The sequence below is a fragment of the Sycon ciliatum genome, chromosome 3, assembly GCF_964019385.1.
Source record: "Sycon ciliatum chromosome 3, ocSycCili1.1, whole genome shotgun sequence".
Classification (NCBI taxonomy): domain Eukaryota; kingdom Metazoa; phylum Porifera; class Calcarea; order Leucosolenida; family Sycettidae; genus Sycon; species Sycon ciliatum.
In genome coordinates this window covers 14273781-14301672 of record NC_088645.1, presented here as the reverse complement: position 1 = coordinate 14301672, position 27892 = coordinate 14273781, and the positions used below count along the sequence as shown (strand labels likewise).

Here is a 27892-nt window from a genome sequence, read left to right as displayed (position 1 = left end):
CCACTGCTCCAAAACAAAGCCATAAAGTGCACGTACTTCGAAGTACGCCAGTGAGTGACGCAATATTGCGCAATCCACCACAACAGGTTCATGCATGGTTATAGCGAGTACGGGAAACACACATACTACTATGTCCTGCACTGCGAGGCTACACAGTGACATTGGTACAGGCAGTAGATGTTAGGTGCTAAACGCAGCCCGCAGTCAATGCAGCATGGCTGTAGTAAGTCAAGTCACGCGGGCTGAGGCTAACCTAAGCTGCACATGCCTTGCAACACATGCAAACAGACATGACACTAACGTTAGCTCTACTCCAAACAGCAGTATGTTGAACGACTATAAATAAAAAAGCACAAGAACAACAACAAGAACAACAACAACAACAACAACAACAACAACAACAACAACAACAACAACAACAACAACAACAACAACAACAACAACATGATTGTGTGCACGAAAAGCAGGACAGGTTCTAACCTACACATACATGATGTTGATAGCAGGAAAATTTTCCAGTTAAGTTGTTATCCAGCGGGCAGTTATAAACTTACAATACATCAACAATAGTAGCGCAATCTCCAGAGTCAACTAGTAACTAAAATCAGCGGTGGTTAGCGGTGGTTAGCGGTGCTCGTGGGGAAAATAAACTTGAATAAATATAGCAGTGTGATGCATCCCTCTGGCCTGCCAGTTTGGGAAGGTAGCAGCAAGTGTGTGTGCGTGCGTGCGTGTGTGTGTGTATGTGTGCGCACATGTGTGTGTGTGTGTGTGTGTGTGTGTGTGTGTGTGTGTGTCTGCGTGTGTGTGCACACCAACAAACATGCATATGTCGAGTAAAGTTGCACGCATCACAGTAGATGGGACAGCAGTACTGGGCCGGGAGCCAGTGATCGAAACAGCAGCAGCAGCAGCAGCAGTACATCTGATCAACGCCTGACAGTGTCCTGCAAAGATCACTGACAGGATCAGCATAGCTATTAGCTACGCTGGTCAGGCTGGAACACTGATTGGGCATACAACAAACAACTCAGCTGACCATCCACCAGCTTGTCAAGTCATAGCAGATCACACAAATACCCTAGACGCACTTCACAGAGCAACGGAGGGCGGGTAGAGAAGGACAGATCTCAAAAGGGAAACACACCTCACGGCTCTTACCGAATGAACACGGTCAGCCCAGAGCCACCGTTGACCTATGCAAGAAGAGCCACCGTTGATCTATGCAAGAAGAGCCACCGTTGATCTATGCAAGAAGAGCCTGCGACTCGACTAGCTTGCGGAAGTGCCCTCCGTCCGTTGCCATCAGTTCGTTGTAACTGCCCTGCTCTGCTACAGTGCCTTGGCGCAGCACCACGATGCGATCGGCGTTGCGAATGGTGGACAGTCGGTGTGCTATGGTCAGAACGGTGCGCTCAGCCATGAGAGACTCCAGTGCTGTCTGCACCTGCTTCTCACTACGTGCATCCAGTGCACTGAACGGGAGAAAAAGAGAGATAAACACACACACACAGACACACACACACACATACACAAACACACACACAAACACACACACAAACACACACACAAACACACACACACACATACACACAAACACATGCAACAGGTGTAAGTGCCCAGAGAACTCTAACTCTCGAGGAACAGAACTAGCATGAACAGAGTCACCACGTCAAAGATTAAAAAAAGAACATAGAGTCCAAGAATGTCCACTGCCCCTGGATGCCATGACAACTTGGAATGACTGTGCTGTGTGTTGAATAGGTAATGGTCACGATTAGATGGTACCACTCCTGTCATGAGAATACTGGCATTGTTGACACCAATACACAAGAAAATAAAGAAAATAAACGTTACCGTCGGTGGTGAGGACATACTGAACTGTAAATCTCACCTTGTTGCTTCGTCCAGAATGAGAATCTGAGGATCCTACAGGGTACAAACATTGAAGGAAAGTGCACAGAGCAGTGAGCAATGAACTCCTTTCCCTTGTGCATCACTACAGAGAGCAATGAGCATCTTTCCCTCATACATTACTAAAGAGAGCAATGAGCTCTTTTCCCTCATACATCACTGCAAAGATGTTGACCCAATGAACATTGTTGAACTGCAGAGATAGTGAAACAATGAGCACTGCTACAACTGCAGAGATAATGAACGAATGAACACTGCTCTAACCGATTGTACCTGCCAGTACTGCTGTCGTGGACATGGAAATCCTATCGAATGACCGGGGCCGGCGCCCTCACTGCGTACAGAACGGTGCATGCAGCGTACTTGTTGATCCGTATGCGTACTAACGGCTGCATGGCCAGCATCCTCGGGCCGCTCGACCTCCGACCAGATTTCCATGTCCACAACAGTACTTGCAAGCAGTGAGTATGTACAGTGTATGTTGTGAGTTACGGGCAGACTGGAGCAGGGCTCGGACCCAACCTGTCCGGATTTGGGGAGGTTTTTTTACTGTACCTTCAAAAGAGCACGGGCAATGGCAATGCGTTGCTTTTGACCACCTGTTAACAAAACACAAACACACACACACACACAGATATAGACAAACAGATATAGACAAACAGACAGACAGACAGGCATACAGACAGGCGTATGCACACCCAAATATCAGGCTTGAAGGGATGTGAGACACTAGACCAATACTACTTAGTCATTGAGTATTAAACAATGATTGTTCAATGTTCAATGTCATTGAGTATTAAACAATGATTGTTCAATGTTCAATGTCATTGAGGATTAAACAATGATTGTTCAATGTTCAATGTCATTGAGTATTAAACAATGATTGTTCAATGTTCAATGTCATTGAGGATTAAACAATGATTGTTCAATGTTCAATATCATTGAGGATTAAACAATGATTGTTCAATGTTCAATGTCATTGAGTTTACAGCACATAACTATGGTAGCGGCCTAGTTTCAGAAAACAACATTTTGGATTGGGGAATTGCTACGATTTCATGCATCAACCAGCATTACAGTCATATATGCACTATATACCATGTCTTGCGCAATATCACATTTGCCAGCGATGTGGTGATTTTTCTTTCTTTTTTTCTACAAAATCCACATATCTCCAGACACTGGGGTGAATGATGGAGTGTGGTGGTGGGGCCCATTAAACTCCGCCGACCAGAGGTCTCGGCTTCATAGCTCCATGGACAAATCATTGCAGTGATGTGGTGCTACACAGCACCTACGTAGAGACACACAGATGTATACAGACTCTAGAAACAAGTACAACACCAGCAGGCCATGGAAAAAGAACTACAGTAGCAATAAACGACCCATGAATAAAAGGGCAAACATTGCACCCCCCCCCCCCCCCCCTCCCCCTCCCCACACACACACAGACACGCACACACACATGCCGGCACAGCTAACATGGTTGTCTCCCTCACCGGACAGCTGAACTCCATGCTCCCCAATCTCCGTGTCCAGTTGATCCGGAAAGTCCTGGATGAACTCCATAGCGTTGGCCTTGGCTGCCACCTCAACCAACACCTTTCTCTTCTGCTCTGCCGGCAGGCTCAGCACAGCAGGACGGCCATAGCCTATGTTCTCTCCTATCGTACCGGCAAACAGTACTGGTTCCTGGAATGCATCACAAGACAGTAGAAAATACAGACACATACCGAAGTTACCGAAATAAACGCGTTAGGGGCCGTCCGGGGTTACCGATTGTTTTACAAAACGAAAAGTTTGAGTACTTTTCATCCCCCACCCACACACCCACCTTTTCTGCAGGTAAAACGAATTCCAATAAAATATTGATGTTCGTTTTCGACACCCAGAAGTAACTGGGCATTCTCCATCTGCATTCAATAATTATTTTCAAAACGAAACTCCATCAAACCCACCCACCCCCAAACGAAAACTTTTTGTTTTTTTGAAAATATTATTGGTAACTTTGGACGGCCCCTTTATATAGTATCAGGTTTGTTTTCTAAATAGGCTTCTGTGGTATGATCAGAATTACCGTACTCATGCGACTAGAGCCCCCTCTTGAATAGTGCCCTATTTCGAATAGTGCCCCAGTCTCTAAGAACCAGTGAAAAAATAAAGCCCTCTCTTGAATAGTACCCCCCCCCCCCCCCCCGTGGGCTTGTAGCCAAGCGCTTGACGAATTAGTTTGGTGTTGTTTTGCTATAGTCTAGTCCATGCCATTGCACTGGTGGTATTAGGGTCAAAATCGCAGTTCTTGCTGCCGTTTCTGCCGAGTCGTGATCGTTTACAGCAAACAGTTGAAACTTTAGGCTCCGTTTTTCTTTGTTTATATGCTGGATGACGCAAATGTACCAGCATTGAAAAAATAGTGTCCTCTCTTGAATAGTACCCCATCTGTGATGGACAGTGAAAAAATAGTGCCCCAGGGGCACTAGTCGCGCGAGTACGGTATTGACCGTACAACTACAGACACAAAATCACCATACAATCACAGACACAAATTGACCATACAATTTTAAAACTGTTTTCTCCTAGTTCTCCATTTCTCTATTTTCATACTCTCAATGAGGGGTGGGGTGCGGCTTATACTGCAGAAAATAAGGCACATCATGTGACATGTACAAGCAAGCACATCATGTGACATGTACAAGCAAGCATACCTGTCCAACAATGGCCACATTCTTTCTGAACCAGGTAGGGTCAAGCTGCTTGATATCCGTGTCTCCGAGAAGAACACTACCTTGGTTGCAGTCATACAGACGCAACAACAGACTGGCCAAACTGTACATGGCACAGGATATCACATCAGCATGCACACACACATACACACACGCACACACACGCACACGTACACACGTACATACACACACACATACATACAGAGTATGGTGTTACCAAGAGTACATAACCCCAAGCGAATACAAGTCTGATCTCCAAGCCATGGATACAGTGGGCAGCAGCGCAATACCTTCACTACGGAGTGAATGATGCTCAAGCTACATGGGTTCGATATTTCCTTTGCTTTAGGTGCAACAATTTCACGCAAAATACAGTAGGCTCAAAGGCAGTACCTGTACGCGCCGCATCACACACACTAAGCCTTCCCAAGTCTCCGCAGGAAGCTGGACACTGTAGCAGATCAATAACGACAAAACTGGCCCAGCTGACCCCCCCAGTTCATGGCTACACAATTGTGTACCCGCCAAAAATCATGTGGACTGTGAAATGGGAATTTCTCGTTACAAATACATGGACAGAAGTTTTCTGCCGGACAAATTTGAGTGACCTGCAGCAGATCTGTACGCATGTTCTCGGTGTGGGCCACAACACAGAAATCCTCATCTCCAAGTAGAAATCTGCCCCCAAATCATGTGATGCCATGAAGCCGTGAACTTCAACTGTCACACCAACTCTTTATGTGGTTTCTCTGCCTTTTTACGTCAAGCAAAACCTCTCCATAATCTCCAGCAGGTTGATTATTGGCAGAGAGAACCAAGGAATAAACGCAGCAGGTAGTTATATTATTCCAAACTGGAGCAGGACTAAGAAAGATTGCTCCTACATAGAACACACGGTGCAGGACTAAGAAAGGTTGCTCCTACTCTAGCGGACATTGAAAATCCGTTGGGAAGTCAAGTGGCCATGGGGCGCTGGCCTTGCAGCCGCAAGCACTGTTGTTCCAATGTTTACAGTGTGTACGTGAACTACAGACAGTGCATGTACGCTCTAAAAGCAGTAAGGGCGCGCGCCGGCCCCGGTCATCCCATCGGATTTTCAATGTCCACAACAGTATGTGGAACACACGGAGCCAGGCTGATCATGCGAGTGATCGTGCGAGTGATCGTGCGAGTGATCATGCGAGTGATCATGCGAGTGATCATGCGAGTGATCATGTGATGGATCATGTGACACTGACCTGCTCTTTCCAGAGCCACTGACACCAACAACTGCAGTCACTGAGCCAGCATCCAGTGTCAGGTCCAGACCACTAAACACTGGAACGCTGTCACGTGTCGGGTATGCAAACACCACATCGCGGAAATGAATGTCGCGTGCCAGAAGGGATTTGTCCGGTTGCAGACCACCTATAACAGGAGAAACAACACCACCACCACCACCACCAGCAGCAGCAGCAGCAGCACCACCACCACCAGCAGCATAAACAGCAACAACAGCAACATCAGCAACAACATCAGCAACAACATCAGCAACAACATCAGCAACAACATGTGCATCAATTCAAAATTGAACATTTGATCAGACGGCTACCATCATACCATAGTGCCTAGTGTTTGTCTGGCATAGTATTGCACGCCTATGGTGTTATTGTAGAAGTGGAAAGCATGCAGGAGGGGTGACATCCTGAAACACCAGCTCCAGTCGTGTGGCAAGCAATACACCGGTGAGTGTTGCTGCCAGACGGTCGCAATAATGAACACGATGCCCTGAGCAAGTATGATCAAATCTCTAGAGGTTTCTTGCCATGATCACCGTCTCTAGGCATGACTGGTGGGAAATAGCACATAGCAACAAGAGAACATGAAACCAAGATTGTGCAGGTTCTGATTTTTTCTGCATGGATATCTGTCATGACGAAACTCCTGAATTACATCATAATTGGTGCAGATACGCGGCGGGAAGTGGAGTAGTGCGTACAACTGAGCTGCAGTTGTGCAGCAGGCGACATGCTTGAATCATGCATGTACGCACTCCATCCTAAATTGATGTAATCCAGGAATTTGGCCGTGATAGCTAACCATTCGAGCGGTACACGCTTGACTTTATATATTATTATTAGTAAGTGCATCCCTGCAAGTGTGGCGGGATTGCCACTCTCGCTTATGCCATTCAGGACACAATGAGAGAGAGAGAGAGAGAGAGAGAGAGAGAGAGAGAGAGAGAGAGAGAGAGAGAGAGAGAGAGAGAGAGAGAGAGAGATGGTGGATATATGCACTCACAAACATACTCCTGCATATACAGTGGTGCAGACTCGCTAAGGCTTGCCTAGTCTAATACTAACCAGAAACAGGAATAGAAGCCTGGCGTTCACTGAGCTCCCACAGGCGTGTGCTTGCCCCAATGCCTTTCATCATCTCCGAGAAGAATCCACCCAGGCCTGAAACCAAGCATAGCAAAGCAGAACATGGACATTATTAACATATACAGGCCATACACATAGAGAGTGGTATATGGGACATACACACACATGGACAGTGACAGTGGAATACAGGCTATACACACATAGGTAGTCACAGTAGTTTACAGTCAATTTCGCTAATGGCGACTGCAGATATAACGACAATTCGCGAATACCGACAGAATTTCTATGCCCAGAGCAAAGTCCTATCCAACTGTAATACATAATCCTTACACCTGCAGTCTCATTATATTATAATGACTGCGGGTGTAAGGACACCTCGCGAATAAAGGCACTTTTCTGATGCCCCGCTGAGTGTCATTTTACGCAAAGTTGACTGTACTTGTTGTGTATCGTGTCGGAGAAAGGTCTTCTGGGGTGTCGTCGAGATCTCGTTGCGACCGTGACTCCTGCTTGTCTCCCTGGCTAGGTGCTGCCTGCTTTGCTTTTTTGCGTAGTGTTTTTGATTATTGTTTACTATTGCGTATTGTTAGTGTTCGTTGTGATTTGGTACAGTACTTGTTACGAGATACGACACATTGTGTAGTGTGTGTTTGCAGCACGAAGAAGACTGCACACCAGAACGGTTAGCTCAGGAGCTTGGGCTTACCTTGTGCAATCACAGTTCATCAGCTTGGACATTGCGCTTGGTCCCATGCGAATAACCGACTAGAATAGTAATTATTTCTTCGTTGCATTTTTGAATTGTGTTCTTGCTAGCTCGTTGATTTATTTAGTTGATGTGTTGATTTGTGTTTGATTACTTATTTATTTGATGCGCGATTTATGTGCGCTGATTGCGTGATGGCATGCAATTATGATCATGCTTGCGCCAGCTAGCTAGATGCCTGCGCCGCGCACTGATGTTGAATGAGTTAGTACGCGCCCCGCGCTGTTCATGCATATATGGTACATGGTGTGTAATGTTTGCCGCACACGCGTATACGTGCCTCGCCTCGTACTGCTTATGTGCCGCGCGCCGTACTATTGCTGTCGCTTTGCCGCCAAATTTAGCTTCCGCTTTCCGAGCGCTGTACGCTCTTCTGTACGCTCATGCCAAAGTTGGACGCACGTTGTGGCTGGCCAGCGCTTTACCCCTCATGCGTTGTTCTTTTCCTTGATGCTGTGGTTTGTTTTTCTTTAGTGTTCTAGAGTTCTCTTTCCGATGTAGTTCGTATTTTTCCAGTCTCTTCTTCTCAATGTATTCTACTGTTCATTCATTATAGTCCGTAAAGAATTACGTGACCTTTTGTCTTGTGGCGTCTGTGCGATCCTGAAACTTTTGAGGTGTTAGTAGTGAACACAACATTTTTGGCGACCACGCCAGGATAGAGACGCGTGAACATGGATGAGGTAGAAGCGAAGCTGATCGCAAATGGTCAAGCTTATGGCTACACTGGAGAGGCATTGCGTACTTACGTAGAGGAGCGTATCGAGAAGCACGAGGAGAAAGTGCGTGCAGACAGAGAGCGCGACGAACGAGCAGGAAGTAGATTGGAAAGGAAAGATGACGAGCAGCTGCTTGCGAGGATTGCAGATTTGGAGTTGCAAGTCCAGCACACACGAGAGACTCAGAGTGATGAGAGCACTTTGTTGAATACAACGAATGGCAGTTTAGCGAGCAAGAGGGCTGCCATCAAGATGCCGAAGTTCGACGGTAAGCAGACTGTTGAGACCTATCTCGAACTGTTCGAGGATGTGGCAAAGCAAAATGAGTTCAGCGACGACGAGTACCTGATCCGCTTGCGCGTGGCTGTTGCTGGCAGCAAGTTGGAAGGTGCATGCTATGGCTGCAACACCTTTGCCGAAGCGAAGCGCGAGCTGCTGATGGCGCATGGGAAGACCGCCGACAAAGCGTGGCAAGCCCTGATGGCCATACAGCAGAAAAGTGATGAGAGTTTCTACCAGTTTGTGGTACGAGTGACGCGCGAGACGGAGAAGTGGGCAAAACTCGCCAGGCCTAGCCGTACCTCTAGCCGCGGACAAATCGGTGAGCTGGACGACACTGAATTGTTCGGATGTGTCGTACGTCAAGTCCTGCTAGAAGCTGTGTCGGCAGAAACTAAGGCCTTCTTGATCGAGAAGAGATGTTACACGAAGGACTTGAAGGCGTTTGCGGAGGATGGTATGGCTTACCAAACAGCCCACGGACGTAGCAAGCTGAAGCCTGCCAAGTCTAGCACCAGCGACAAACGTATACCGTTTGCGTCGGCAGAGTGTTTGACGGTCAGCGTTGATGAGGCTAACAAGAAATTGTCAGCTATGGCGTCTGAGCACCGAAACGCGTACGTCAAGGCAGAGGGACTGTGTTTCAACTGCCTGAGACCAGGACATCGAGTGATGAATTGTCAGAACAAGGGTCGTTGCAAGCACTGCAACAAGCGACACCACAGTCTACTGCACAGAGAGGACAAACAGGTAACATCCGAACCGATAGCCGAATCGAAAGTCGGTACGTATGAATGTAGTGCAAACAGCGTGCACTTGATGACCGGCGTGGCTGAGGTACAAGGACCTAGCCGAAAGGCCAGTGTACGCATATTCATCGACCCAGGTGCGCAGGCATCGTTCATCACCGCGCCACTGGTGAACTCGCTGCAACCGGCACACCTTGGATCGCAAACTGTCAGGCTGAAGGCGTTTGACGTGGAGCCGAAGTTTGAAAAGATGGACAGGTACCGTGTCACCATCAAGGGTGCAACGAAGTCCATTTCCGTCAATGCCTGGCAAAAGAAGTCGCTAGGTCTCCGATTCGATCCGCTAGCAGACAGCACAATTGCACGTTGGCAGTCACAGGGATTGCAGCTGTCTGATGACTCGACAAAGGCCGGATCAAGCGAAGTGCACATGCTGATTGGAGCTGACTACTGCAATGAGTTCCTTCTCCGCAAGGAGCAAATCAATGGAGAGACGGCCTGGCACACTGAAATAGGCTGGGTGCTGTCAGGACCGGCTAATAGTGAAACCAAGTCAGCGACCGTCAGTGTGAGTTGTATTGAACTTGACCGACTGTGGAAGATGGAAGAGGTGCCGGAAATAGCTGAGACGTTACCGGACTTCCCGATAGAGCGGCAAGGCCCTCATTACCAAGTGGGATTGCTATGGCGATCTGAGAAGCGTCCGCCAGCCAACCTCAACCAAGCGATGGCAGCAGCACACTCACTGCTGAAGCAGCTACAGAGACGAGGTCAACGTCCAGCGTATGATGACGTCCTCATCACTGAGTACTTGAAGCTGGATGCCATTGAAAAGGAACCGCATCCGGAGGAAGCCGGCTATTACATGCCGCATCATGCCGTATTCCGTAGCGACGCCTCAACGACGAAGACACGGGTCGTCTTCAATGCATCCGCCGCCTGCACCGGAGCACCATCCCTAAACGACATGGTCGATCCCGGGCCATCACTCCTACCGGATCTCACTGGTATCCTCCTCAGGTTCCGTGAGTATGAATGTGCTGTACAAGCCGATATTCGCAAGGCTTTTTTTATGATCGGAATGCGTGAAGAAGATAGGCCATATCTGCGTTTTGTTTGGCCTGAGATAGGTAGCGAAGAAATGTGTATCTGGCGTTTAAAGAAGCTGCCTTTTGGAGTGAATTGTTCTCCTTTCATACTTAGTGCTGTGCTGCGCTTTCATCTCGATAGTGCATTCGAGTCTGCTTCTGCTGCTGAGCGTGATATCATAGAGCTGCTGCTGCGTAGTCTTTATGTTGATGATTGCGTTTCTAGCTTGCCATGCTGTGCGGATGCTGAAAAGCTGCAGGAGTATAGCGTTAATGTTTTGCAGGGAGCAGGCATGGAGTTGCGGAAGTGGCGAGGGAACACGATGACCTCAGACCCCGAGGCTGGTTCCAAGGCACTGGGTATTGTGTGGAACACCGAGTCAGATTGTATTTCGGTGGCTGCGCTCGGTGATGTTGAGTGTCCCAAGGAAGTGTCTGGTTGGTCTCGTCGTGCGTTGTTGCGTTGTGTTGCCGCTGTGTTCGATCCGCTAGGTTGGGCGTCACCCGCAGTTGTGCCAGGCAAGATGATGTTGCAAGAGAGTTGGAAGCTCGGCGGTGGTTGGGATGACCCATTCCCTATTGATTTGGCTGTCCGATGTGCTTCATGGTGGGGAGAGCTCGCAGCGCTTTCTTCCGTTAAAATCCCCAGATGGATCGGGTGTACTCCAGATGCTCCAGTCACGTTGCATGTATTCTCAGATGCATCCGAGAAGGGCTATGGCTGTTGTTTCTATGTTGTGTCCGGTTGGACGTCTTCTTTGTTGTGTGCGAAGGCGAAGGTTGCACCTGTTGTACGTCCCACTCTTGCGCGTCTGGAATTGTCAGCTGTGTGTCTTGGCGTGAAGATGTTGTCCTTTGTCGTCAATGAATTGAGAGTGCCAATTGAAAGGATTGTGGGGTGGACAGACAGCCTAACCACATGGCACTGGATCTCAAAGCCGTCGTATCACTGGAAGACGTATGTTGCTAATCGAGTTGCTGCAGTGCAAGAAGTTTCGCAGAAGCTGCAAGTAGAATGGGGTCACTGTCCAGGAGTTAGCAACCCTGCAGATCTTGTCTCGCGTGGTGTCCCAGTGTGTGACTTGCAGAAGGAGATGTGGCTGCATGGTCCGTCATGGTTGAGCGATGAGTCTCAGTGGCCACCAGTCATCTCGTTTCAGAGCACAAATGAGTCCGTCACCGAAGCACGCGTGTCGGCTGTGGAGGTTGACACTCCAGTTGTTTGGCCGTGGGAGAAGTTCTCCAAGTGGCAACGAGCTCGCGGTTTGGTCGCAAGTATGCTGTCATGGCGACACAGGGGTGTTTCGCGTGCAGAATTGATTCCATCTGCTGAGTCTGTGATGTTTCGCGCCATCCAAGAGCAATGCTTCCCCAAGGAGTTGTCCCAGTTGCAGAGCAAGGAGCCACTGAAGAAGGGTTCGAAGCTGTTCAAGTTGTCTCCGTTTCTGGATGAAGCTGGTTTGCTCAGAGTTCGTGGTCGTCTGCAGGAGAGCGATCTGTCCTACGAGGTTCAGCATCCGATCATCCTGGGCAGATGTCATCTAAGTGAGTTGTTTCTGCGTGATGCTCACCTTCAGCGAATGCACCAGGGTGTAGAGAGCGTGCTTGCGTTTCTACAACAGCAGTTCTGGATTCTCGGAGCTCGTCGTTTTCTTCGTAGCGTGTCGGAGAAGTGCATTGTTTGCCGCAGATTTCGCGCACAGACTGCTGCTGAGGAGATGCCGCCGTTGCCCTCAGACAGGGTGAAGCACCACCAGCCATTCGGTCTCACAGGTATTGATTATGCAGGTCCGTTGTACGTGCGCAGTTCATCAAATGTTCAGAAAGTGTGGGTCGCACTCTTCGTGTGCGGTACTACTCGCGCAGTGCACCTAGAGCTCGTGGATAGCCTGTCGACAGAGGTGTTCCTGCTAGCATTGCGTCGTTTCATCGCCCGTCGTGGGAAGCCGCTGCGTATACGTTCAGATAATGCTACGACGTTCAAGTCCGCCGCAGACAAGGTGGCAATCCCGTGGTTCTTCAATCCGCCATCTGCCCCGTGGCATGGAGGGTTCTATGAGCGTCTGGTGGCATGTGTGAAAGCTCCCTTGAAGAAGGTTCTCGGTCGAGCGTCATTGAGTCGAGACGAGCTGTTCACTGTCTTGACGGAGATCGAGAGAGTCGTCAACTCTCGACCCCTCACTCCGGTTTCTACGGATGTAGCTGACGAGTCGCCGCTGACTCCAGCCATGATGTTGGGAGACATCTTTGCAACCGGTATTGCCTCGTCGGACAGACCACTCGATCCACGGCAGTTGTCCGCTCGAGTCAAGTATGTCCACACCGTCTACGAGCACCTCAACCAGCGTTGGTCGTCTGAGTATCTCATTCGTCTCAGTGAGTATCATCGGTCGAAGTCAACTCCGATTGTCGTGAACGACGTTGTGTTTATTGCCGACGACAACCGGAAGCGGCAATCATGGCGCTTGGGTAGGGTCGCAGAGCTGTATCCTGGAAGAGATGGCAAGTGCAGGGTGGCCAAAGTCCAAGTTGGCCAATCGTCCATGCTACGGCCCATTCAACGCTTGGTTCCGTTGGAAGTAGCGAAGGAGCATGTTGAGCCGCCTGCTGTGGACGCTGAGCCGCAGCCGCAGACACCCGCGAGTGTAATCCCGTCAACGTCGTCGATGATGTTGAAATACCTTCGACGACCGTTGAACCGCAAGTTACGCGTCGATCTCGTCGTACCGTTCGACCACCACCTCGTCTTGATTTGTGATCAGTGTGGTTGAAGCCCTTTGGTGGGGAGAATGTTGTGTATCGTGTCGGAGAAAGGTCTTCTGGGGTGTCGTCGAGATCTCGTTGCGACCGTGACTCCTGCTTGTCTCCCTGGCTAGGTGCTGCCTGCTTTGCTTTTTTGCGTAGTGTTTTTGATTATTGTTTACTATTGCGTATTGTTAGTGTTCGTTGTGATTTGGTACAGTACTTGTTACGAGATACGACACATTGTGTAGTGTGTGTTTGCAGCACGAAGAAGACTGCACACCAGAACGGTTAGCTCAGGAGCTTGGGCTTACCTTGTGCAATCACAGTTCATCAGCTTGGACATTGCGCTTGGTCCCATGCGAATAACCGACTAGAATAGTAATTATTTCTTCGTTGCATTTTTGAATTGTGTTCTTGCTAGCTCGTTGATTTATTTAGTTGATGTGTTGATTTGTGTTTGATTACTTATTTATTTGATGCGCGATTTATGTGCGCTGATTGCGTGATGGCATGCAATTATGATCATGCTTGCGCCAGCTAGCTAGATGCCTGCGCCGCGCACTGATGTTGAATGAGTTAGTACGCGCCCCGCGCTGTTCATGCATATATGGTACATGGTGTGTAATGTTTGCCGCACACGCGTATACGTGCCTCGCCTCGTACTGCTTATGTGCCGCGCGCCGTACTATTGCTGTCGCTTTGCCGCCAAATTTAGCTTCCGCTTTCCGAGCGCTGTACGCTCTTCTGTACGCTCATGCCAAAGTTGGACGCACGTTGTGGCTGGCCAGCGCTTTACCCCTCATGCGTTGTTCTTTTCCTTGATGCTGTGGTTTGTTTTTCTTTAGTGTTCTAGAGTTCTCTTTCCGATGTAGTTCGTATTTTTCCAGTCTCTTCTTCTCAATGTATTCTACTGTTCATTCATTATAGTCCGTAAAGAATTACGTGACCTTTTGTCTTGTGGCGTCTGTGCGATCCTGAAACTTTTGAGGTGTTAGTAGTGAACACAACAGTACTGGACATACAGTACGGACAGTTGCCGGACACACTGCCAGGCAATCATCAAATCTCCGGTAGAGCTTCTCTCCGTCACTGTCTCCGCGCAGCTGTACCTATAGGCTAGAGTATTGGATACGTCGTCCGTTTAATGCCGATGTTCTGATGTGCTCTATGTCCTGTATACCCGATACGCAATGGGGGTCGAGTCACAATGGTTTCGCCAGTTGCGTGAATTGGGCGGTTACCCTGTGCAAGTCTTGATCTGCTTCATTCAGAACTTGTCCGCTATTGCTGCTCTCAGAGAAGGTCAGTGGATGTACAAGCAATGCACTCGTAGGCTAGTGTGCTTGTCTTGGGAGTCGTATGCATGCTACAAGGTATCTATACTGATCGGTTGACAGCATGTTACAACACGGAGGACGCACAGTGTTGAAAGCAGTGCTCCTGACTACAACCGTCATCGGTTGGCAGAGCCTCGGTCTTGGAGCGCTGTTTTCAACACAGTGCATTTTCCGCCTTGTAACATGCTGTCAACCGATCAACATGTTAATCTATCAAACAAAACTTACATACTTATACCACGGTATCTATATACAGTCTGTAGCAGAATCAGCGGAGGACGTCCAGGTTGGTTGTAACTTTGAGTTTCATGCCGCTAGGCAATCATCAGACAACTGATACCGGGGACCTACCCAGTAGTATGCTTATAAACACAGAGCCAAAGGCATAAACAAATGCCAAGGTATCTCTATACGCACCTCCCACTGATATTCCAGCATACGCCAGATAGACTAGGAAGGATGTTAGCTGTCCAACAGTGATAGCATCAGTCTGCATAAGCATTCCTCCCTTCCACAGCACCGCCAGCCCTGCGATGTTACCAACAAGTCCAGCCTAACAGCACACAACACACAACACACAGCAGTAACAGTGATAACAGATGAAATACGGCTATACGGGCTGAGGTCCGCTAAAACATGTCTTTCGGGTTTCGGAATTTTTCTGACACATGACGAGCGCGTTCGCGCTGTGCTTCATTCGTCAACCGGTGCCGATAGCATCTTGTGGAACTTCATCATGTAGAACAACACAGTATGAGTACTTACCGCCCCGAAGAACAGTGCGTTTGCTGTGCTCTCACGATAGGCCAATCGTAGCACATTCTCCAACTCACCATTGTAGCTGCAAGCAAGTTAGAACACACACACACACGCACGCACACACACACAATTCAAAAATTAATATGAATATGAATCAGACACCCAGATAAAAGGTTCAAGCACTCACTCAGCAGCAGCAGCAGCATGCGGCCCTGTACAGATTCTTCATCACCCACCACAACACAGCTGCGCTCTCCAGCTGACCTCGACACCCCGACCTCTTCTGCATTCACACCTGGTTCTTAGCATCACGTCTTTACATTTAATATCACCAGTTAAGTTTTTTAAACCATCATCATCAATACGGAAGTCCCATCATGCCTGCGAGAGAGAAGATGCGTGGTTCACCTCTGCGGGTTTTGCAAAGATAATGCCTCTTCCCAGTAGTTTAAAGCTGGGTAAGAGGAAGAAACGGAATGATGCAGACAACACGTCCAGTTTGGTTGCCAGCAGCAGCAATTCCAGTAGCCCTCTGAAGCTGCGGTAAGCCAGAAACAGTCAATGGACGCCGATCCGCGCCCCAAGGCTGGTCGATCCCCGAGCGCAACCGACTCAGCTGACGACGTCATCCCGGCAACCCCCAGACGTCTGACAACGCCGTAAGTGACATGTTTAAAAAAAGAGTTGCTAGACGGGCAAACACAGTTACGTGCCTTGGTTGCCAACCAGGGACACAGAAATTTGAAAAAACATGACTTGTCTTGAATTGGCATCTGTGCAGAACCGGGTCTCCACGCTGGAGAAAAAGATCAAAGATGGCGACAGGACCCTGTCCAGAAGTGTACCTGAGACGGCTCACCTGAAAGAGTGTACAGAGAGTGATATCGCCAAGATCCGGGACGAGATCTCGAAGTTGAAAACGAAACAGAGAGAAACCGATCGAGCAAGGGTAACCCCAAGAAAAGACCCCAACCCCAGTGCGAATGGCCGCAGGGATGCAGTAAACCGTGGAGATGTTCAGGCCCTGATTAGGGAAGAGCGGGAGCTTGTGGTTAGAGAGAATAATGACAATACCGTGACACCATGACAGTGAGACAGGTGACAGTCTCGGCCAAGTCTCGGGACGTCTACACCTCACAGGAAGCCCCGCTACCGTCCAGATCGGCGGGAGCGCTGACCAGTTGGCGTTTGATCCGTGCCAGACTAGCGGCATGACTTTGTCAAACGACAACAAGACAGCTACCTTTCCAGCGTACACCGCAGTTGGAGCGACATGGACAGATATTGGCTGGAACTCTGGCATGAACTGTTTCGGAATCAAACTAGACGGGATTATGCAGCACCACCAAGTCACCATCACGCTATCAACAGCAAACCAGATACAGAAGCAGCGAAGGAACTTCTCATGCGACATCCAGGGCCATTTCAGACAAGTCCAAGTCACCAACAACAGCGGGTGGACAGGGCAACGGCAGAGTGGCGACAACATCATGTTCATGCCCGCAGGACATAACACTAGCGATATGCGAGCTATTAACGGACGAACTGGCAAGGAGCAGCAGCTGCCAGACATACGTAAAGTGTCAGGGCCGTATTATATCGGAATCAACGTCAGCATTGCTGGGGATGCTCGGAGGCTAGCACCCTCCAGTACCCAGTTCACACTGTTCAACTAGACAAGGTCATCAGTGATACCAGTGCTATTTGAACAACTTCCGTTAAAAACCGTCTCGCAGCACTGGCACATCCTGTCGACACACGCGCGCACACGGAGGTTGATGCACTGAGCGAGCAGCTGGATACTTCAACTCAAACTTGGTCTTCCGTTACTTGATGATACACACACACACACACACACACACACACACACACACACACACACACACACACACACACACACACACACACACACACACCACCCATACACACACACACACACATACACACACACACACACGATTGCAACCGTGCACACATGCCCCCCCCCCCCCCCCCCCCACACACACACGCACAATCACACGCATCTGCACGCACCCAGGCACCCGCCCAAAATCGATTGTTAGGATTTTCTCGACCTTCTCTTACTTCACCTCCAACCTTCTCTTCACGTGTTACTCACTTGATACTAAGCCTTGGTTTGAGCAAGGTTTTAATTAAGGATTCAGCCTGATTTCCTTTACTTCAAATTAACACTGGTAAACCACGTTGAATTTTTTGGGAACCACATGTATATTACAGTGGTCCCTCTATAATCCGGCAGCATTTGTGCCACGGAAAATCTGCTGGATTAGGGAGGGTGCTGGATTAACAAATCTGATTTACTGCTGCAATGTGCATGAAGAGGACATTTTGGCTACTGAAAATTGTGCTGGTTTATCGAGGGTGCTGGTTTATCGAGGGTGCTGGTTTATCGAGGGTGCTGGTTTATCGAGGGTGCTGGATTAGAGAGGGATGACTGTATACTAGTAGCCATAGCCAGCAGCAGCAGCACACTCTATGCCACAGGTACTACCACAGGCATAGCAGTATTCTGACAAAACCCAGCCTAGCAGAACCAGCAAATTGCTATTACCAGCTTGGAGTTAGCAGTCAGTTACAAGTAGTAATACAAATATGGCATGCAGAGGACAAGTTGCAAGCAGCTAGTAATATACTGCCGGGTAGATACACCATGGTCAAACATACCGCTGCACTTCGCTCTCCTCTTGTCCGAAGTAGCGCACGGTTCTCATATTACTGATCTTCTCCTCTGCCACCTGCAACCAAGCCAGGGGGGAGAGAGAGAGACACACAACTTGCCTCATGAAGAGAATCACTGGTTCGGACATGCAGTGCATGTGCACAGGTGACATAGAGTAGATGGCAGCTTTCAACCCTGTCGACCCTGTCCAACACCAACACACCCAAAGTCCCACGCGTGCACACCCACGCGTGCACACCCACGCACACTCACACACCCACATGCGCACACCCACCCACCCCCACACACACACTCCTCCACACACCCACACAGATGCCCCCCCCCCCCCCCCCCCACCCCACCCCACACAGATGCCCCCCCACCCCCGCGCATGCACCCAGGCACTCAGTAAGCACACATGACTGTATGTCTGACCTGCGTAGACTGAGCGACAGCGTCTTGTGTTTTCTGCGTGATGGAGCGGATGTAGACACCGTACAGGGCACCGAGGCATGCGATTGGCGGTACAATAATCAGTGATGCATTGGCCAATGGTGGTGACAGATAGTACTACAGAGTGAGCAAAGAAGATAGAACAACAACAACAACACATATGTTAGCAAGGTTAATCAGTGCAAACTACACATTGAGCAAAGATGATAGAACAACAGCAACGCACATGTTGAACTCGGATGGCGAGCCAATATAATTATGATGAAGAAAGGAACAGTTACGTTGGTTACGTTGGTGGACAGTTTTGTCATAACTCGTAACATTGTGCCCTTTTTCCTTTCTTCAACGCACATGTTACCAAGGTTAATCAGTGCAAACTACACAGTGCAGGGCGCGAAATAACGGTCGGACATCGGACAATTTCCGACCGTTTACGGTCAGTTTCCGGATGTTTTGTACATATCCGGACAAAGTGTCCTCGCACCTTTTTGCAAAGTACAAAAAAGAAAAGGCACTTCAATCCTTTGTCTCATAGTCATTCGTGATGTCGTCTGGCAAGAGGAAGCCAAGCACCGCTGATGCGGGTGCTCCTCTTGGAAAGAAGCCCAGAGGGTCAATACGACCACTTGTGACAAGTGGGTCGCCGAGTATGATAGGGAGCTTTCAACTAACTTCTGTTTGGCTGAGCTATGAGCGCAGTCCCTCAGATCGTAGCGTTGTCGAAAATTTGAAGTGTAAGATGTGTTCCCGTTTTGTTGATAAAATTCGCAGCAGCAAGAATTTTTCTGACTCCTTCGTCGTTGGCTCAAGGAACCTGAAAACGTCAGCCTCAAATATCATGCTGCTTCTGAAATGCATCGTCGTGATAACATTTCGATGGTATTAATTCTACACTGAACATTGTGTGATTTGATGTGAAAGTTGCATGTCCGGACATGTCCGGCCATTTTTGCAACTGGCAGGACATTGTGTCAGAGCATATTTTAATCCTTAGCGCATGCCCTGCAGTGAGCAAAGATGATAAGACAACAACGCACATGCTACCAAGGTTAATCAGAGCAACTAGGGCACCAATAAAGTTTGGAATGTTTGGCTAGTATTTGTTCTTAAAAGGGAGGAATATTCTGCGGCAGGCGTAGGCAAATATCCGCCAGTACATACACACATGCACGCACGCACGTGCACACACACACACACACATCCACACACTTGTACTTGTTGCTCACTGCCAAAACTGGTCACGTGGGTCTCCCCGGGAGAGGGGAGAGAGACTCAAAAGGAATCTTGGAAAGATGGCTCAATTGGCTATTGAACCGCCCAACGGCCAACACCCCCTGAAATCCCCAAAACTCTGGGTGGACTTGAAAATGATCCCACTTATGGGCTCACCACACCTCAGTAAGTGGGTGAGGACAAGGTGCAGAAAAAGGATTGACGGCATCAGGGTATCCGTCCCGGGATCCAACTGCAGTTACTCCTGCCCCCCCCCCCCCCCCCCCCCACATACATACACACATGCGCGCACACACACACACACACACACACACACACACACACACACACACGCGCGCACACACGGACGTACTCACCATCATGCCAAGACCACTGGCACCACGGAGCAGCGATCGCAGTCCATTGCTGACATTGTCCGTAAGCGCTTTTCCAGCAATCGTCGTGTCCAGTGATAAACGACTGACCAACTGACCTGTTCAGTTTCAAAAACACAATCAGCACACAAAATTGTCACCATTGGCAACCAGCAAAATACAACCAGACCACAACAGGTGAGACAAACCGTAATTGGTCATCAAACTTGATTTCCGTTGCGGCTGTACTGCCAACGGATGTGTGCTGGTGATTGTGGTGCAAACAATCCAAGAACACACACACACGCACACACACACACACACACACGCACACACACACACACAACTCCACTGTAACTCTCCTGCATGACAAACCACACCATGAAATGGCACAGGAACAGCAGCAAACAACCCCCCAGCAAGACCAATGGTGACATGCGTGTAGGTTGCCATCAGACCGTACAAGGAACATTGACGAAATTTAATTATCCTACAAGTTAACCATACCTGAATGACTGGAATCGAAGAAAGCCATTTCCTGCTTGACAATGTTGGAAAAGACTTTCTCCCTCAGACGACGGATAACCCTTGCACCTGTAGTTGTGCAATAAAAAGAGAAAAAATATACAGAACGATCTTCCTGTGCACATGGTTGTACTCATGTGTAGCCGTGGTTACCCAAAACACACACACACACATCTCCTCCTCCTCCCCCCCCCCCCCACACACACACACATCTCTCTCTCCCCCCCCCCCCCCCGCCACACACACACATCTCCTCCCACTCCACATACAAACATCTCCCCCCCCCCCCCCTACACACACATACATGTTTCCCTTCCCCACTACAACCGCACCACTGCCAGCAACACCAACACCACAACCACTATAAACAACAACCACCACCAACATCCAACAACAAAAACTACCAACCACCACCAACCACGAGTAATCAGCAACCACCGACCACGCAACCACAAGCATCACCAGCACCACAACCCGACTACCAAACCACAACCATCACCACCACCCTCCCCCCCCCCCCCCCCCCACGCCTAAAGCAGCAGCAGCAGCAGCATCATCACCGGCACCACCATCACCAGCAACACCACCATCACCGGCAACACCACCATCACCAGCAACACCACCACCACCACCACCACCAGCATCACCGCCACCACCAGCAGCAACACCACCCGGACCAGCATGATGACCAACCTGAGGTCTGAATGAGATACACGCGGCCGCAATTGGCCACAGCACCGATGACAAAGATACTGGCCAGCAGTTGCACCAGCGATGTCAACTTGCGTCTCATCTCCTCCGGCTCATCGTCCTGTGCACTGCTGTAGATCATGTCAATGACTTTACCAATACACGCCGGCACTGCCATGGTTACGCCCGTGGAGATGAGCAGCAGGACACAGGCACCTGTATGTATATACAACACAACACAATGCAACACACAGAGGTGAGAAGACACATGTACCTATACCGTATTTTACCAGTCGTAAGTCGACCCCGGTTATAGGTCGACCCCGGTTATAGGTCGACCCCGGTTATAGGTTGACCCCGGTTATAGGTCGACCCCCGTATCCGGAGGTCTCTATTCTGCTTTTTAAAGTTTTCACCCAACGAAGCATTACTAACCACTCCCTGCTACGAACACATCAACAACTCATGTAAACATTCCTTATTGGAGGGTATAACGTCCCAATCCTTGAAAAGGCCAATAAACTGGCAAAAATGTGTACACATGGTGCACTCGTGCATGCAGTGCAGGTCATTTTTTGCAAGACACTGATAGTTCCCGGTTATAAGTCGAATCCCGGTTGTAAGTCCCACCCCTTCTCCTTCTATTTTTAGTCGTAAAGGTCGACTTACAACCGGAAAAATACGGTATGCATAATACAACACAACACAACACTCAAACAGATTGACATGTATTCAGCACTAAACTCTCACATCAGTGGTAAGGACGCGCTCACACTGCGGCCACGTGGCCAATGGCATGCACTTGACCTAAATGTTTTTAGTTGCTTCGTTGTCAGCTGATCGTGACCAATCTCTACAGCGTACTCATTCAATGCCATGACAGCTTGGTCCAGCTTTTCCGCTTGGGAAACCATCTTCCCCTGCTTTTCAGTTTTTTTGCCACGAATTGTGCCAACACTGACCGCAAATTGTGCCGCGAATTTTGAGCTTTTCTTCCGCAATTTTCCCCCGAGGATAGTTCAGCAGCAAGGTTCTGCAGCAGCGAGGTGTGTGCCTCTCCAGGAGAACCAGTTGTGTATGGCCACACATACAGATGGGGCAAGCTCAAACCTCTGGCGGAACTACGAGAGTGAAGTGAACTGTGGAGTGTAATGCATGGGGTACAGTAAATCCACCTGGATCATGGATATCACCATGCATTTTATCGCATGCACTTCGAACCCATTGGTCGTTGCGAGTCTGTACAAAGCAGAATGTAGGTGTTCCCGCTGAAGCAGAACTGCAGAAGCGAGGCTGCTGCTCCCAAAATCTTGGAGGCAGCGGATTTGAACTTCCGCTGAAGTGGTAGTTCTGCTTTCTGCAGTTGCCATGGTAATTTTCTCTCCTGCAGTGCTGCTTCAGTGGTTCTGCCACTCTTCAGCGCATGTGTGACCAGGCTCTCAGTCTGATCACTGCACCGTCCAGCTCTTGTATGACTGGGCCATAATCACTCTACTCTCTAGCCATACTGACCAACCACCACAATCTCAATCCTTTGGCAAGACATGCAGAATCCCTGGATTTCTCTCAAAATCCCTGGATGGCACAAAAACAAGTGAAAAAGAGCTTTTCCCGCCAAAAAAACATTCGACTCTGCAGCTGTGCGTACAGCACAGATCGACCCTGTACTAGGCTGTAGCGCAGTTTGATCAGTCGGTGCCCGCCTAGCGCCTGTCACTTTGTCAGTGCAGATCTTGCATGGTCAGGTCTTCAAAGTGCTGTGCACAGTTCGAAGTGCGAATGAGCACCGTACATACCTTTGCAAAAAGTTCAAAAAACCGGGACATTCGGGGAGAAACCATGGAGTTTTCAGGAAAATCCTGTATCGGACAAAACTTTGTTTTTTCCGGGAGTTTGCTTGAAATCCCCGGGACCCCGGGAGGAGTGTTGATTTTCCGGGATTTTCCCGGGGAAAACGGGAGGGTTGGCCAGTATGTCTAGCTGATGTATGACCTAGCCCTGATCACTGAACTCTATGATCACTACAGTCATGTACTGTACATAATGCAATGCACAAGACATGCAATCACATGTTACACCCTGCACCAACTATGGAGGTGGCTTGTAGTATTCCGAAATGGCTTTGTTGAGTAAGTGCAAAGATCATCGGTACTCAGGCACAACCTCTATGCAAGGTTTGGCAGAGACAACACTGCCGGGCATCGCATTACACGTCCGAGGGTGTCAGAAATGTCACAATACTAATGCTCACTGCCATTAGTACTGGTATTACAGGGACGTTGGGACCCGTGCAGCATCCTGTGATTCTTGAAGCAATGAAGTATTATATGGGCTGTTTGGGCCCATTTCCCTAACATTCTCCTGGGCTTCCGGTGGCTTCCGGACCCCCTCCGGCCTTTTCATAGCCGCACTAATATAGAATACCATCCCGACCCCTGTAATTGCGGTGGATGTAACGAACCAGTTGAAATGTACAGAAGAAAAATCAAGACCATTCAAAACTTGACAGACTTACAGGCAAGCCGGCCGTACTCCGGTCTTGCTATTGAGAACAGCTTTCGAATCTGCTGCCATGTTCTGGACAAATTGCTCTTCTTCGCTACCGGAGCGGCTTTGTTCGCAGCAGAAAGGTCCGATTTGTAGCGTCGTACTACTGAAAACAAATTGTAATTGGTGTTACTCTGTGGAATTCGACGTTGGCCAATGGCCAGACTCGCGCGGCCAGCAGCGAGGCTCCCGGCACGCGCACACCTGAACACCGAGGCTAGCATTGTGGAACTAGGTGAACTGGCCGCCTCAGCTCAGTAATAAAAGAAGACAACTTCCAGTGCTATTTCCCTAACATACTCATTGCTGACAAAGAAAAGTTTTGTTTGATTTTCAACCTATTTCATGTGCATGTGATATGGGGTACATGTACACATGGCATGGGCCATGGGGTTGAGAGAATCCGGGTCAGTTGAATGCGTGCTTCAGTTGTCACGTGCTAATCTGCAGGTGACAGTTCGTCGTGCGCCTATCATCGCCCTGATACGTACCTGGCCTATGCTATGGTCCCAGTATGGACAGCAGGGAGTCGTAAAATACACAGTATTTTACGACTCCCTGATGGACAGCATGCCATGGTTGCACAATCGTCAGTGCAACAGGCGCTCCCAAAGACTTCTTGAACTTTTTTCTCGGGAGTTCAGTCACGTGACAGCACGGCGAAAAATCTTCGTCACGCGTCATGCATGCATTTATGACGTGAGCATGGCACAAAAATGTGCCACGTGGAAATATTGATTTTTTTTTAGACTTGTAGTTTGTTGAAGAAGGAGATGACAGCCATTTGACAGAGGAGATTTTTAGCTTTCGTTTGGTGTCTCACTCGAGGTCACAGTCGTGAGATGGGACTTCCCACGTCTTGCCGTAAAACTTTGAACGCGATTTTGATGTTGTTCCTTTGAGCGTTGACGGACGGTGATTCTTCCATCGTGTTCCTCGTCCCAAAATTAGGTAAGAACGATCGTCTTTCTTCATCTAGTTTGCAGCGGTTCCAGGCGGTAAGGAATATTTGTCTGCTCTGTATTTCTCTACAGCGAGAATTTGAATATTTGAATTCTTCATGGCCGATGAGGAGGAGAATAGCCCTGGACCTGCATGTCGGAGGCTTGGTATTTATTCAAGCAAACTGAGAAATGCGTTGAAATCAGACGAAGCTCTTACCTGTTTGAAGACGAGTGATTTTCCTGTCACCAACGATGTCGTTCTGGAGCTACTTACATTCAAAAATGCCTCGAAGTTTTCGTTCAACGATATGTTGAAATGGACTGGTTCTCTGATAGGTTCCAGTACCAAAGATATTGCTGTTGGCACGTTTGCCTCTAGAGTCCGTTCTCTGCAGCAACGTCGAGCAAGGCTGCTGAAGGACAAAGCCAGCGATCAGATTGCTGTCCTACTGGCTGAGCCCTTTATACTACCCTCTCCATCATCCGGCCAGTCGGAGTCAGGTGAGCGTCAGGAAGCAACTCCGCTTGACCCAACCGGCCACACCAGCAGCTCGGCTCATGTTGCAGGCAGTCAGCACGCAACTCCCCTGGAGCCAACCACTTACACCACCAGTCCGGCTGATGTGGACAGTCAGCGAGCAGCTTCGTCAGAGCCAGCCGCCAACACCACCACCTCGGCTGACAATGTAGATTGCGAGCTGGAGCCAACAGCAAAACGGCTCCGCGTTGAAAATGAATAATTTTATTGTCCAAATACATGGTCAAAGACATGGTCAAGACAAGTTTGTGGTTATTGTGTTGACTGTTTTTATTGTCTTTTTTGTGTCTTCCCCTCTTCCAACTGTTCTCTTCACTTTTTTCCTGTTCCGTTGCTATGGTAACAATGCTAGAATTTCCCGTTAACACTGTTAACCTACATTCCATTTTTGTTTTACCACGCTTGTGCAACGTTTTCACTCCATATTGTCATCATTGATATGTTTCGTTGCGTTTCTGCTATGTTGCTAGGGGTTGCCATGGAAACAATACACGGCGACGTGCCGTCAGGTAGTTGTTGTACATAGAAATGTTTGTACATTATTGCTTATCATATAGGCCTGTCATTTGGGCTCTTTTCAGCGAACTTTTTGTTTTTGTCACTATGTCCCCTGGTCAACTTCCCCTGGGTCCGTTTGTCAGTTTGTGCCATGCGTGCTATACACGTTTACATACAATTCAACACAATTCTATGATGATTGGCACCACAATTGAAATGACTGTATCTCAGGTTTGCTTTGAGATTTTCACATGAAATTTTCTGTGTGCTCTTGAAAGACGTGCTTATTCGATTTCCAACAGAATTTTCCTGGGAATTCTGAATTTGATTTTTTTGCCTGAACTCTAGTGTAGATCTACTAGATAGTGCCACACTGCACTAGTACTAGATCTACGTAGCAGGTCTACGTAGTGTAGTTGAAGGTTTTCACTTTTCACTTTTCAGCCTTCACTCGGCTTCAGCCTGTTGTCGAGTGTTGACTGTTGTTCACTTCAGTTCAGGCGCTACATAGTAGTAGTGTACTGTGCAGGTATCTTCTCCACTGTACTGGCGCTGGTAAATGACTGTCAATTTTTTTGTTATGAAGAAAGGAAAAGGATTGTTGATTTTGCTCCTGAATTGTCCTCCCTGTTGCTTTGCTACCGTCCTCCTCCAGTCCTCCACCTTTTTTTCTTGGCCTCATTATGGCATTCGCTTCCATGTAGCCCGTGTGTACTTGCGAATTCAAATAAAAATAAGTGGGTAACCAGATCTTATACGCGCGATACAGTCAGCGAGTGCCGACAAAATGGCACAAAACTGGCAAGGAGTACTGAGACATTCGGCGACCTGACACCTAGCTCCAACAGTCTCCAAGGCGCAAACCAACTACCTTCCAACTTGGAAGGCTCAGGTTCGGAAAGGTCCAAGAGGAGAAGGAAAGCGCAACGAAGAAGAGCATGAGCTACGCGTCACGCCAACAAAGAATGCCGAAAGCCTTTACGGTTACTGGATGATGACGAAACTAGTAAGACTATTGGACATACCGGCCTTACTACAACTCAACGACGCAAAGCAATAGACCACCTAACTTGGGAGGCTCAAGTTTATGTAATAAACATAGAAAGGGGAAGCTAAGCGAAGACGAATTGTGACAAACCGAAACGTCAACATGGTCAACATCCTACTGAACTACCGTTTTCCTTTCTTCATCATAATAACATTATTGGCTCACCATCCGAGTTCAATTTTTTAGGGTTTAAAAAAAAATACCGAATACCACAGAACCATCAGATGCTGCACACAGCGGGGGCGGGGGCATATTGGATGGAAGTGGGCAGGGGGCGGGGCAGAAGTAACTCCTCCGACCAAAGGCAAAGGTCTCGGATTCATCGCTACTCATGTGCGCCAGCACGAAGGAGAAAAGAACATGTGCATCCAATAGGGAAACCTTTCTAACGGGGAGACTTTGAGATTGAGATTGAGATAGGACATAACAATAGTAAAAGCAGTGCACCGTGGACAAATGAAAATGGAGAGAACTGATATAATAATCGCATCATTAGGTACGATGACTGGGAGAGACAAGGTTTACGGTTGAGCGAAGGGATCAGAGAGGGGTAGAGGGGGGGGGGGGGGGCAGCAATATTTTTCTTGAAGGACAGTCTCTTACAAAACTTAGGACCGTGTCGTTATACTTATACAAGTTATAGGTGCACATACCGCTGCGAGAAGGGGGAGACTGTAGTCTAGAAGGGTAGGTGGGAGCTGATTCCACGTAAGTCGTTGCGACGAGGGCCCGGAGTGGGGAAATGAACGGTGAGTACATGATCTTGATTCTTGTGTTACGTGCAGCTGTATCCATGGTATCATGGTTATGATGTTCGTTTTTGAAACACATAGTCAGGGAGCCGACCTTCAAAAAAGTGGCGCTCCAGGTCGGGCGAGATGGAGTACAAGATCTCTTCAGCAATGGGTTATGGGTCTATCAGAGAAGGGCTTTCGAGTTCT

The 27892-nt window shown here is 48.7% G+C and overlaps 1 protein-coding gene and 1 long non-coding RNA gene across 2 annotated transcripts; one reads left to right on the top strand and one right to left on the bottom strand.

Moving 5' to 3' along the window:
- Positions 1-22: 22 nt before the first annotated feature.
- On the bottom strand, positions 23-24244 carry LOC135811517 (ATP-binding cassette sub-family B member 10, mitochondrial-like). Its single transcript, XM_065324756.1, has 15 exons — positions 23892-24244; positions 21380-21592; positions 20669-20755; positions 20165-20280; positions 18558-18692; positions 18128-18198; positions 15449-15524; positions 15101-15236; positions 6980-7075; positions 5876-6044; positions 4620-4740; positions 3414-3606; positions 2470-2513; positions 1895-1929; positions 23-1475 (listed from the first exon to the last, which is right to left on the bottom strand). The coding sequence occupies exons 1-15, from the start codon at positions 24145-24147 to the stop codon at positions 1247-1249; spliced, it is 1977 nt and encodes a 658-aa protein (XP_065180828.1). The 5' UTR covers positions 24148-24244; the 3' UTR covers positions 23-1246.
- A 362-nt stretch (positions 24245-24606) lies between these two features.
- LOC135811516 (uncharacterized) lies at positions 24607-26198 on the top strand. The gene is made up of 2 exons (XR_010552610.1): positions 24607-24874; positions 24958-26198. It is a non-coding gene; the product is annotated as an uncharacterized LOC135811516 (long non-coding RNA).
- Positions 26199-27892: the final 1694 nt, after the last annotated feature.